Raw genomic sequence first — 13,067 nt, 5'->3', positions numbered from 1 at the left:
AAAAATGATTCTAAATGGAAAACCAGAAATGCAGCAGAAATAAAGATCAATGGAAAGGGTAATATGTGAGTAAATCTAAATAGTGTTGACTTGCTAGGACAGAAATAGTGCATTATGGGTGTTCAGTACACACTGAATTAAAATAAATCAGTGGCATAAAAGTTGAAAGGAGGTAAATTGTTCTCAGATCCTTGCATCATATGGCATTTGATAAAGGTACTAATTTAAAAAGGATAAAAGAATAAAGTGATGCACTTGGTAGCCATTAGATGAATAGTCAAAGGATGTACAGCATGCTAAAAGAAAGAGAAAATAAAGAATAAAAATATAATTAGCTCAATAGAATATGAGAAATTGGAGAAAAGGAAACATACACTATGTAGAACATATTAAAAACAAATAGTACAATTATTATGTAAAATAATTATTATATAACATAACATCAAATATAAATGCACTAAACATTTTAATTAAAAGGTAAAGATTATCAGACTAGATTTTAAAAATCCAACTGTGTGTTGCCTACGGGAAATGCATATTTTAAATATAAAAATTCAAAACATCAGGAATAAAAGCTGGAAAACAATATAGAATAAAGATACTAAAAGAACATGGAGTAGCCATGCTGATATCATACAAATTTGACTTTAAAGCAAGAGCCATTTTTGATATACAGTGCATTTAATAATGGTCAGCCTACTAAGAAGGCTGACAATTAAGGATCTCAGTGGTCAGACCAAGAAGTTAGAAACAGAAAGACAAACTAACTCCAAACCCAAAATAAGTAGTAAGAAAGAGATTATAAGATTAAATATTAATAATATAAAAACAGATATCAAATAGAGGTAGTTAAGAAAGTAAAATACATAATATTGGTAACTTTTCAGTTTCTTTGAAAAGACTAGCAGAATTGATAACTCCCTAGTAAGGCTGATAGAAGGTAAAAAGAGAAAGCATAATCAACATTCAGAATAAGGAGGGCATGTCAGCTACAACGCATATTTCAAGGATCATAACAGGATATAGAAACAATTATATGCCAATCAATTAGAAATTGTTGACATCAACATCTTACCAGAACTGATACATCAAGACAGAAAACCTGAATTGTCTAATATGCATTAAAGAAATTAAATTTATGATTTAAAATCTTCCACAAAGAAAACTGCAGATGACTCATCAGTAAATTTTTCAGACATTTGAGGAAGGCACAATGCAATGCTCTACAGAATCTCCCAGAGAGGAAAAAAGAGGGGACACTTCCCCATGTAATCTATGAGGACTTCATAACCTTAGAATAGTAGACGAAAAGAAATTATAGGACAACCATTAATATAGATGCAAAAATTATAGAGAAAAAATAGCAAATGGAATCCAGCAAAAAGCAGTGAGGTATGCCCTTGACCTTTCTAAGCCTTGCTACTGCCAGGCACTCAGGCTGACTGGCAAGGGCTGAGCCAGTGTGGGCACGGCTGGTGCAAACTTTGCACCATCTTAGATAGTCACGTGCAGCACGGAGATGGGGAAATTCTGTCCTGGGTGGAACAGAGGGCGTAAGTGGAGAGCTGGTCGGAATTATTGAGCCTTAGATCAAGCCGGATGGAGGAAAACAGAGATTCTCTGTGCAGTGCAGTCTTCAATCATTCCCTCAAGCTCTTCCATCAGGCTGTTAGACAAGCAGGCAGGCAAAGAGGGATGCAAGCTGGGAGCTAGAAGGTCTCCGGTGGAGGAGGGTGTGGTGGGGAGGAGGCCAGTGCTGCAGTGGGGGCTGCATTACCCCACACCCAGCAGGTGGCTGACAGCTGGCAGCTGCGGGGAGGCCTGGCTGGGACACAGAGCCCAGAGGTCCGCACTAAGGCTGCCCGAGTCAGGCAAAGAAACAGGCCAGAGGAAGGAAAACTCACCCCAACTCCAGTATCTCCCCTCCCGTTCTCCCTCACCATGGCAGCAGTTGCCCCTAAAACAAGGCTGGCACTGAACCTTCCTCCTCAGGAAGCCACTGTCGCCCGATAGCCTGCACGTGGAGCTGAATATTCTAGTTTCCGGTATCAGTGCTGCTGCCCACCGGCTCTGTGCTCGTGCTCCCGATACCTGATTTGTCTGTGGCACAGTTTTCTCATTTCGAAATCGGAAATAATCAGTATTTTACCTTACATGGTGGTTGTGAGGATTACATTATTAGGGCCTAGAACTGTGCTCAGTAAATGCTAGCGATTATCACAGACTAAAGTCAGGCCTTTTATGAGGGCCACTCTGGTCTCAAGTTGTCTTTCCAACCTCACCAACATCGTTTTATACGTTTCTACCGCCATGTCCGTTCACGCTGTCACCTGCTAGCTGGTAACCTCTCTGAGTCTCTGTTAAATTGGGATAAAAATGTGTATCCCAGAGGGATTAAATTTCAGATGGTCCAGGTGACAAGGCACCTGTCCAGGTAGGAGCTAGGGCTGGGGGCTTCTGCTAAAAGAGACCTCATACCATTGCGAGCAATGAAAATGTTATAGAATTATTTTAACACCTTTTTTTTTTAAAATTTGGAAAATACAGATGGTAATACCCCTACCTCATCATGTTGCATTGAGATTTAAGAGAAGGATTGTGTGATTAAAAAAAACCCCAGTCTTTTAAAATTAATACTCAATAAATGGAGATAAGAGTGTGTACACACACATGTTGCCATTGTCCAGGCCTGAGGACTGTGGACCTGAAGACTTCTTGCTGCCTTAACCCTCTTATGCTTTTCCCCTCATTGGAGGCACAAGGAGCAGCACAGGGAAGGGGTCCAGGCTAGGAACCCCAAGACCAGATTCTCATCCCAGCCTCGTCTCTGGCTGGCTGTCTGCTCTTGGGCAAATCTGTACACTCTCAGCAGGTCTCTGGTCCGCACTCTAACACAGTAACGCTTGGGAGACACACGGTCCACCCAGAGGTGCTCTCTTGAGCAGCTTACAGATGTTCTCGGAGACTTGACTTGCAGTGGGAGCAGTGACTCCACCTTCAGGATAAGCCTCACTGGGGGATAGCTCTTGGATATTTGAACAAAGTTATAATAGGTTTCCACTCTTTACAACCAGGAGTCCTGGGTGGAACATGCAGCCCTGTGTTCTCAGGGTCCAGTCCTTTGCTGGTCTTGGGTTCCCCAGAGTCTGACAGGTAGTGTGCTGGGTAGTTAATTCCAAATACTTGTGTGCCCCTCCCCCGAATTCCCCCAGGGAGGGTCATGCTTCATTCCCTGGCCTCACTGACATTCCCCTACAGGTGTGGCCTCTGTGTGGTATGAATGACATTCTTCCCTCAGTAATGGCCCAGTGCTATCTTGGGGGTGAGGTCTCTCTGAAAATTAGTTTCTGCAGATTCTTATCCAGGACGGGAGAATTGTGGATGTCACCATGACCAAGGGGAAGAGCAGACCGGGGTTTGCTGCAGCGCATTCTAATGGTGAAGGGCCACACTGCTGGAAACCACAGGCACAGACAGGCCTTCACTGTTCGGATGAGCAGCTGAAGGGATCTGAAATGGCTCTCGCCTGGAAAAGAAGCTGGAATAATTAGAAGCGAGGCATCCCAGGGGCCGGCAGATGGTATCTCAGGAACATTGCGACATGGCTTCTTCAAGAGGCAGAGCTACCCTGCGTGGTTGGGGACATTCCTTTTCATCCAGGAACAATGGATGTACCACCAGGGCCTGGAAAATAGTTTTCTCTTTCTTTCTTCTGTGCCATCTTGCCCCCTAGGCACGCTGAAATCATTGTGTAACATTATCGCCTCCTCCAGCCCAAAGGAACCAACTTGGAAATGCATCTGTTACTGGGAAATAATTGATTGGCAAACAGACCTCTATTTTTTGAAGTTCTTCCTCACGGGGCCCATGGCACTCTATTCGCCTGTTTATGTTCTTGACTCCATGGGAACTGTGCCTTTGCCAAGAGTTTGGCATTTGCTACTAATTTACCCAGAATGCGAGCCATCACTGAGCCTTCTGGGGTGTCTCGGAGCAGATGGACTCACCTGGAAAATGTTGGCGAAGTCTCGGAGATTGAAGATATAGTGGAATTTGATTGCCGTGGGTAGGAACGTGGTGGCGACTTTCTGATGGAAGGTAAGGGCCAGGTTGATCAGCTGCGGGGTGGATTTCTGCAGTGATGCCGGGAAGTTTCCAAGCCTCAGGTGCTGAGTCAGGATGGAGCTGTAGATGGAGGACAGGGCGTCCGCTCCCGGGAAGGAGAGGACAAAGACACTGAAGTGACGCTGTGCGAGGAAAGAGGCATGGAGGCGGCTGAGTTAGAAACCTGGCGTCCCAGAATAAAGCCAGCCTTCTGAATTTACTCAAAACAGAATTCATGTAAGGGCTTTGCATTCCATATCGTGGCCACATTTTTCACATTAAACCCAGATTTAGGTTGGACCTAAAATGACTGGGGGGATAATGGGCTTTGGAGCTTGGGTCAAAGACATAAGTATAGGGAGCAGGAGGAGAACTGAGCTGGGGCTGAGTGGGGGAGCAGGAGGAGAAATGAGCTGGGGCTCAGCAGGGAAGTAGGAGGAGAATTGAGCTGCGGCTCAGGAGACCTGAGTTTGATACTGAGCATCCACGTGACCATGGGAGAGCCATTTCATCTCCCTGATGTTTTCTTAGCCTGAAAAATGAGTTAAACTAGATGAACTCTCTGACCCTGTCCAGCTCTAAACAGCTTTAGAACTCTGGGTCCAGGAGTTTCTCTTCTTAGAAAGTCAGTGTCCTGCACAATTTACCACTTTTAAAGGCCTGACAGGGGAAGGGCCAATTCTTACTATGATCAAGTAACATCAACCCTGGTAGTCAGTGTTTAGGGTCCCAGAACCCCAGCTCCTCCCGTACCTGAAGCCGTGGGTTGATGGTGAAGCTGCCTGAAGTAGGATTCATACAGGAAACATACTGCACGTTCGTGATCTCCTTTAGAGACAGCTTGTTCCGATCATACCTGGAAGTCAGAAAACATAGGGGAGGGCTGTGGGAGGGCCCTGGGCAGGCGAGTGCCTTGTCAAGGTGAGATACGATGTGCCCTATCGTTCACGTGTTTGGGTGGTTGGTAGAGACCGAGAAGCGACATGAGCCTCGGACAAAATGCTGACGATCCAGTACTTCCGGAAACAGTGTAGGGAGAAGAGACCACAACGATGCACTAAGGGGAGGAGGAAGATCAGGGTGCGTGGCACCCCAGGAGGCCAAGGCAGTCAGCATTTCTAACGAGGGAAAGTGGCCCGGCACATCCCGAGAGAATAAAAAGATGGATTTCATCATAAAGATACGGTTAGTCGCTGAGTAGGAACGGTTTATTAGAATGGAGGAAACAGAAACTCATAATAATGGCCTGAGGAGTGAGTAGGAGGTGAAGGCGTGAAGACAGAGTAGAGAAATTTGATTAAGTAGGGAGAGAGAGAGAGCGAGCAGTAAATTGAGAACGATTTTTTTTTTAACACAATAGAAATGTATGCATGTTGTTATGAAGGAGACAGGGGACAAGTTGATGACGTGAGGTTTCAGGAGGTGGGAAAAGTAGAATCAAGATGCTGGTGGGCGGCTATGCCCCAGGGAAGATGTGACAGGAGGCGGGAGAAAGGCTGCAGGGATGCATGTAAGTTGTCTAGATGTGTAAGCAAGAGGCAGATGGCGTGTGAGCATCAGCGGGGGTGGGCGGGAAGCTTGAGGAGAGGGGAAAGGGATGAAATGGACATTTCTGAGCGGAAATGTAAGCATATGGAGGCAGTAAGGGTTTCCAGGAAGTTTCTACTTCCGTTTAAGACCTGTGACCTTGAATCCAGAGTAAAACTCATAAGCCTGACTAGTGCTCTCCAGGGTGGCTCCGCTGCGCAGATGCCGGCGTGGCGGCTGTGGGAGGCTGTCTGTGGCAGGCATCCAGCAGAGACAGGAGTGAATGAAAGCCAACTCAGGTTACCATCACACTATCGTTCTCTCTGGGTTCCCTCTTCACACTGCCCACTCGTTCCCAGCAGCCGATTCATGTGTGAGGCAGGAAGATGAGCCAAAAATGGTCAAATGACTGACTTGTGGGTTTTTTCCCTGCCAAGTTCAGCCCTTTTGCCATTAAAAACTATGCTGTTTCAGGAGGCAGCGTGGGCCCTGAGTTGCTCTGAGGAGACAAAGGCTGCTGAGACCTGCAGACGCTCTGCCCTGGGCAGTGTGTTAGGTGTGACCATTGTGCCTGCTCAAGGCTATGGGGCCGAGATGAGGGGGGGGGAGCAGTCAGTTCTGCTTTGGGGGTTTGGAAAAGGCAACATTTGAGAAGAAAATTGAAGATAAAAGTAGGCTTTTCTCCTGAGATGAGGGCTCCGTACCTTCTCCTCACGTGGGTTGTGATGCCCTGTCTGAAAGCCCACTCGGGAAGCAGAACCTGTGAGGCAGGGAGTTGGCCACAGGGATTCTCCTCTGGCTGCAGAGCTAAACGGAGGGGTGCAGCTCCGGGGGAGGCGGCTGGCTCGGCCCTGCCCTGGTTCCTTCCTCCCAGCCCGGGCCCCCGGGGCGCTCCTACCAGTGGCCGTAGTCCAGGTGCTGCCTGATGAGGGTGTGGGGCTGCACCGTCCCGTAGGCATCCACCTCCGGCATGTTCATGTCGTCGATGAAGTAGATCAGCTTCTTGTGCCCCGGGGGGCCATAGTTTCTCCCTGCCTTCTTTTCCAGAGGCTTCTCCAGGGCAGCTGACGGGAGAGACAGGTAGAGAGGGAAGGGCGTTCAAACCTTAGATGGCAGTATGGGTGCCAAGTGCGAGCCGCGGTGCAGTGTGGGTGTATGTGGAAATGAGAGCAGTAGTTCCACCAGCGGCAGGGGTCCCACGGGACCAGAAGGTGACCTGGGAATGACCTGGCAGTCCTGGGGACAGCATCCACCAGGCACTGAGCCTCTTCCTATGTGCGGGGTGTTAGGTCTTTAAAAACATTAATGATCTCATTTCGACCTTCCTCAGGTCACTGTAAGGTTAGTGCTATTATCCCATTTTAGAGAGGAGGAAACTGAGGCTCAGAAGGACAACTCCTCTAAGGTGGAGCCAGTACACAGACCCAGAGCAGTGAAACAACGAAGCCCGTGCTCTTTCTGTCATCTCTGTGGGCCCAGTTTTCATTGGGAAGAGACCAGAAACAGGAAACGCCTCGGCAGTCCCAGGGCCCAGTACTCCAGCCTGGAGGAAGCCTGCACGGACCGGACCCTGGGGACACTGGCCCTCCTTGTCTAGAAGAGCAGGGGAGCATGATGGCTGTGGCTTCCATCCCGCGGCCGGGTGGAGGCCCCTTCCACTCATGGGCTTCAAGAGAGGACAACACTGCTGTCACAGATCTCAGCTGGGCTTTTCTCTGAGGGGGAACAGAAACACTGGCCTCAGAGAATTTCCCAGAAGCCTCCAGGATCATGAAGCCCCCCGCCCAGCACCTTCAGGTCGCCAGGCCCTCTACCAGAGCATCTCGTGTCTTCCTGGAGACCCCGCACAGATGGTGCAGGAGCTGTGTCTCCAATTATCCAGCCAGAGTGAAGGAATCAAACAGCATGGCTCCCAGCCTGACAGGGCTTGTTTAGAACAAACTTAAGAAACAGGGTGAAGGTATATGTGTTTTTTTCAATCAGGCAATTAAATATTTATGTATTGCCAGAACCAACACTTCCTGGAAGCTCTAAGAACCATCTGATTCTCTCTCTCAAAAAACAAGTTTATAAACAAGGAGAAAGTGTCACTAGACATAGGAAGGTGACAGATAGAAAGACAAGTTCCTTCAAGAAGCTGGAATATCGAATTCTCTGGTCCTGGGTTAAATTCAGTGCTTAAAATATGAAATAATTGTAAATTCAACTAGCATCCCATTAACATACACTATCAACCAATTAATCATCCAACACCTTTTTCCCCCTAAAGATATAACTATATACGAGATCTGTCAAAATGAAATATAATTAATGGGCTGCCAAGGACATGTTTTTGAGAACAGTCCTTCCTGTGGGAAATGCTCTCCTTAGGAAGGCTTGTTTCTCCTCCTTCCAAAGCAGCGATTCTCCAATCCACCCCTGACATTAAGCAGACCCTGTGATTTGGGCTGATTGAGCTCTCGGTGCTTCTAAAGGATTGTGGAGGAGAAAAGCATGCCAGTTAGCAAGACATGGCCTTTGATGCACTGAGTTATCTCACGGGACAGGTAAGCACCCCAGGAAAGAGGGGCCTCCCTGGGGAAGGGCACACACTTTTGATCCCTTCTTGGCCAAGTTCTGCTTCAAGTGCCTTCTAGGCGAGATGGCAGCAGGCTTTTGTTTCCAGCCGGACCTGGAGGAGCACAATGGGTTCCAGTGTCAGCCAGCATGCTGATGTTGAAGAAGCTAAACACGGGAGACATCTACCGAAATGCGGCCCGGGGTCTGCATTGCGGTGAACAAGTCCTGCGAGCCGCGCCCATGCCCAGGAGGGCTCACCTGTGCATCTTAGTCATTTCTCCACATGGAACTCCAGACGTCCAGCTAGAACGCTATCTAGCAGGTGCACCTGCGACCCTCCGTTTTTATCCGTGTTCCTCCAGCACTGTTCCACCACCATGGTACATTTGAAGAGCAATTTCATAATCAAAGTGAAATTGTTTTCTCACGTCAGAATTAAGAAATAAATGAATGCACATGTTATATGTTCACTGTCCTAGAAGATGTATCAGTAAACATATTGCTATGAGATGAAAGAGCCAAGGCCATGACCCCCATTCTGTAACTAAGGTAACAGAGGCTAAGGCAGGTAAAGTGCTTTGCTGGAATGAGAATCCAGGTCTGTGGATACTGACTTGATCGCTTCTTTCACATCACCCGGAGAAAGTCCTTGTGAGTCCTAACATCTCAAACCTTGGCCAGGGATGGCCCTGACTGGCCAGTCCCACCGACCCCTCCAGTCTCTGAACAGTAGAGCTGGACACTCGTCCATGGAGCGCTACTAAGAACCTGACCTATATACACGTCCTGACCATTCCCCTACCGAGGATTTGATGTACATTATCCCATCGACGCCCACTGTAAGAGCAGCCCTATAAAGTATTCTCACCAGCTTTTAAAAAAATATAACTTTTTTTAAAGAGAGGAGAGGGACAGGGAGAGAGAGATAGGGACATCAATGATGAGAGAGAATCATTGAACAGCTGCCTCCTGCACATCCTACACTGGGGATTGCCCACAACCTGGGCATGTGCCCTGACCGGGAATCGATCCATGACCTCCTAGTTCATAGGTCGACACTCAACCACTGAACCACACCGGCTGGGCTTGTCATCAGCTTTTTAAAAATCTTTTAACAAATGAGAAAACTGAGGTTTAGAGAAACTAAGGGACTTTATCCAGGGCCATACAGCTAGTGAGGGCAAAGCCAGGGTTCTAACCTGGATTACCTCATGTAACCACTACCATAAACTACTTCTTAAACGTTACTGCAACATGGCTCTGCCCTTGAGAAATCCCCAGGTAACTCATTGCCTGACTGTGATTTGACAGAGCATTAGTAATTAATCATGTCTTACTTTGCATTGACATGATTTGTGTACCTGTGTTTGAACTATTTCCTTCCACATTATCTAATTTTTTCACATTAAGATGCTTTAGTTATATTGCAAGGGCTTAAGTTGTGTTTATTCTTTCAAAAAAATAACATACTTTGCATGATTATAAAAATACAAACCATAGAAACTCATGATGAAGAAAATGAAAATTACCCATAGTTCTTTACGTACCATTAAGCATTACTTTCAATATTTCAGTGTATCTCATCCTAGTCTATTTGCTCTGTTAGATTTTTTTCCCTTATCAAATCAGAATTCTACTGCAGATTCTGCTTGTATTTTTTAAAAATATATTTTTATTGATTTCAGAGAGGAAGGGAGAGGGAGAGATAGAAACATCAATGACAAGAAAGAATCATTGACCGGCTGCTTCCTGCACACCCATTGGGGATCAAGCCCACAACCCAGGCATGTGCCCTGACCAGGAACTGAACCATGACCTCCTAGTTCATAGGTCGACACTCAACCACTGAGCCATGCTGGCTGGGCTCTGCTTGTATTTCTCTCTCTCTCTCTCTCTCTCTCAATCTTCACCCGAGGTTATTTTTCCAATTATCTTTTACAGAGGATGGAAGAGAGAGGGAAAGATTGAGAGAAACATTGATGTGAGAGAAACACATTGATTTGTTGCCTCCTGCACAAGTCATGACCAGGGCCCAAGGGGAGCCTGAAACCAGGGTTTGTGGCCTTGACCGGAATCAAGCCCAGGACCCTGTAGTCTGAAGGCTGATGCTCTATCCACTGAGCAAAACTGGCGAGGGCTCTGCTTGTATTTTTGATTTCGTATATTGCAGACATCTTTATATGATAATATATAACCTCCAACAACTTGGTTTTTTAAAATTAATCCAAGCAGGCTTTTATTGTTTAATAATAAAAAGTTTGTTGTATAGAGAAACTACATATTTAACAGAAAAATTGTTAAAGAAGTTAAAGGCACATCGAAGGATTTTTTTTTTAACCAATTTAAAGGGATTGTTTTACATATCAGTAAAACAAAATTCAAGAAAATTATTTTGAAGTTTATATTTTATCACATTGCAGAGCAATGTTAAAATATGGGGTTATATTTCAGTACTAGGAGTCAGCATTTAAATAAATCACTGGTCTAGCCATCACTATGTCATAAAGGCAACAACAAAAAAACCACTCACCCTGAAAGTCTATACTAATTTAAAATACTATCCAAGTTCCATTAAAAAGCCATAAATATATAGCACAAGTTAATTACAAAAGGCATTTCATGTACTCTTAAGAGCACATATAGTAGTAAAATGTAATAGGAGACCTAAAACTAAAGTACTTACTATATTTAACATTAAGTAATCTTGTCATCTTAGAATTTAGGGTGTTGCTAGGGAAACAGATGGCACAAGACTCTTTAAACAGTCATCCAGATATTTAAGTTTTTTAAAAATATATTTTATTGATTTTTCACAGAGAGGAAGGGAGAGAGATAGAGAGTTAGAAACATCGATGAGAGAGAAACATCGATCAGCTGCCTCCTGCACATCTCCCACTGAGGATGTGCCCGCAACCCAGGTACATGCCCTTGACCGGAATCGAATCTGGGACCTTTCAGTCGGCAGGCCGACGCTCTATCCACTGAGCCAAACCGGTTTCGGCTTAAGAACTTTTTTTGATATCTTTTCCTAAAACAAGCAGAGGCCTTCAGCCACCTCACTAAACCTAGAGGCATATCATCACACCATTTTTTAAAAAATATATTTTATTGATTTTTTGCAGAGAGGAAGGGAGAGGGATAGAGAGTTAGAAACATCGATGAGAAAGAAACATCGATCAGCTGCCTCCTGCACACTCCCCACTGGGGATGTGCCCACAACCAAGGTACATGCCCTTGACCATAATCGAACCTGGGACCGTTCAGTCCGCAGGCCGACGCTCTATCCACTGAGCCAAACCGGTTTTGGCTCGTCACACCATTTTAAAAAGACTTGACGTGACATATGCACGTCCACTTTGTTGTCTCTTCCGTCGTTGATTTACTGAAAGCTAACACTGCGAGGGCTGCGCCAGGCAGAAGGCCCCGAAGCTGGCGGACCTCGCTGGGCCAGGGCCATTTCCCTCGCGAGCAAACCAGAGAGGAGCTACAGGGTCTAAACAAAGCGTAAAAACACTTTGCCTTTGTGCTGAGTTGGCCAAAAGGCATGAGGATAAACTCATGTTTATAGAGCAGAAAGCACTGTATAAATCAATCTGAGATGCAATCCTTACAGGCGCTTTTTCTATAAAGAAGTCTGACTCAGCTAGATGAGATAAATCACAGGTTTCCCCTCTTCCTCAAGGTGCTTTTCCAGACCTGGGGTCACTGTGAGTGTTTGGCAAATGGTGGTAGGTCTTCTGGAGGTTTGCAAACATCCTGCTGATGAAGAGCTAATGAAAGAAACTCCTACTAGTAAGTAAGGGAAGCTGGTCTCACAAACACCCAGCAGTTCGCTAGGAAAAAGCACCTTCACACTCGCACGTCACGATGGGTTCTTCACAGCAGCAATGAGATCAAAGCCTTCCTGCCCAGGTTTCTGGAGCCGCTAAGGGTACCTGTGCCAGCCCTATCGCAGAGACAGTTAGGAATTCCCTAGGAATTCCTGGGGATCCAGCCTGGGTTTGTCGCCCAGGGAAGGGGTGCCTGTGGTCTTTGGGGCACCTTGCTGCAGTCCTTGTCCCCTCCATTCAGCTCCACAGACCACTGCTCCTGCTTCTGCTGCCTCTCGGCGGCTTTGGGTGGCCCGCACCTCCCGGCACTGCGGGGCCGGCTGCACTAACTCCTGTGTGGCTGCTGGCTCTGTGCGGAGGCCGTGGCACAGCTCAGCAGCAGGCCTCTGTGCCACCTCCAAGGCTGGCCCTCCACTGAGCTCCTCTCTCTCCCAGGGGCTGGGCCGGCCCACTCAGCTGCTTTCCAGCAATGCTCTTTCCTGGAGGAACCAGGCGTGGGCCTTGCAGCCTGGGCTCAGCTCAGCTTTCTTCACCTCCTGCCATGTCTGCAGCTCTCTCTGATGTTCTCCTTTATGAGCGAACCACCCTCACTGCCCCCAGCTGCTGCTTCAGGTCCGACTGCAGCTGCTCCTCCGAGCGCTGTGTGTGTGGAAGCGAACTCGTGTCTCGCTCGTGGATCTCTCCACTTCCCTGAGCACAGCTGTCCCGCTGATTTCCCACTTCCCTGCGACTCGCCTCTGGTTGTGGGTGAGGCTCCCAGACAAGTTCAGGGTCAGCCCAGGGAACGTCTCACTGACTAGCATCCTGGTCCCCTCCAGGGCCACTTTTGGCTGGATCGGACTTCCTTTTCTTTGCTGGCCCAGCTTCATCACACCCACTGTCTTTTCCATAAGCCCATGGCTGCCTGTGCTGGCTTCTCTGGTTTCAAAACATTACTAATTAAAGGAGCTACGATGGAGGAAGAATACTGGGGGCCTCGGAAAACTCCCGCCCACAGGCCACCGAGAGCGGCAGAAGACAGGGAGGGGGGGGAAAGGGGCTCCTGAG

The 13,067-nt window shown here is 47.0% G+C and overlaps 1 protein-coding gene across 1 annotated transcript in view; it reads right to left on the bottom strand.

Annotated features, from left to right (window-relative positions):
• The window catches only part of LOC102760149 (dynein heavy chain 9, axonemal), a 194,745-nt gene that overhangs the window by 3,661 nt on the left and 178,017 nt on the right, over positions 1 to 13,067 (bottom strand). The window contains exons 39-41 of the mRNA XM_015562544.1: positions 6,530 to 6,695; positions 4,858 to 4,960; positions 4,008 to 4,247 (exon numbers count right to left, since the gene is read on the bottom strand). Coding sequence (XP_015418030.1) covers positions 4,008 to 4,247; positions 4,858 to 4,960; positions 6,530 to 6,695 — 509 coding nt within the window. The remainder of the gene's footprint in view (positions 1 to 4,007; positions 4,248 to 4,857; positions 4,961 to 6,529; positions 6,696 to 13,067) is intronic.

The sequence above is a fragment of the Myotis davidii genome, unplaced genomic scaffold (genome assembly GCF_000327345.1).
Source record: "Myotis davidii unplaced genomic scaffold, ASM32734v1 scaffold37, whole genome shotgun sequence".
Taxonomy (NCBI): domain Eukaryota; kingdom Metazoa; phylum Chordata; class Mammalia; order Chiroptera; family Vespertilionidae; genus Myotis; species Myotis davidii.
This window is presented reverse-complemented; position numbering and strand designations above follow the sequence as displayed.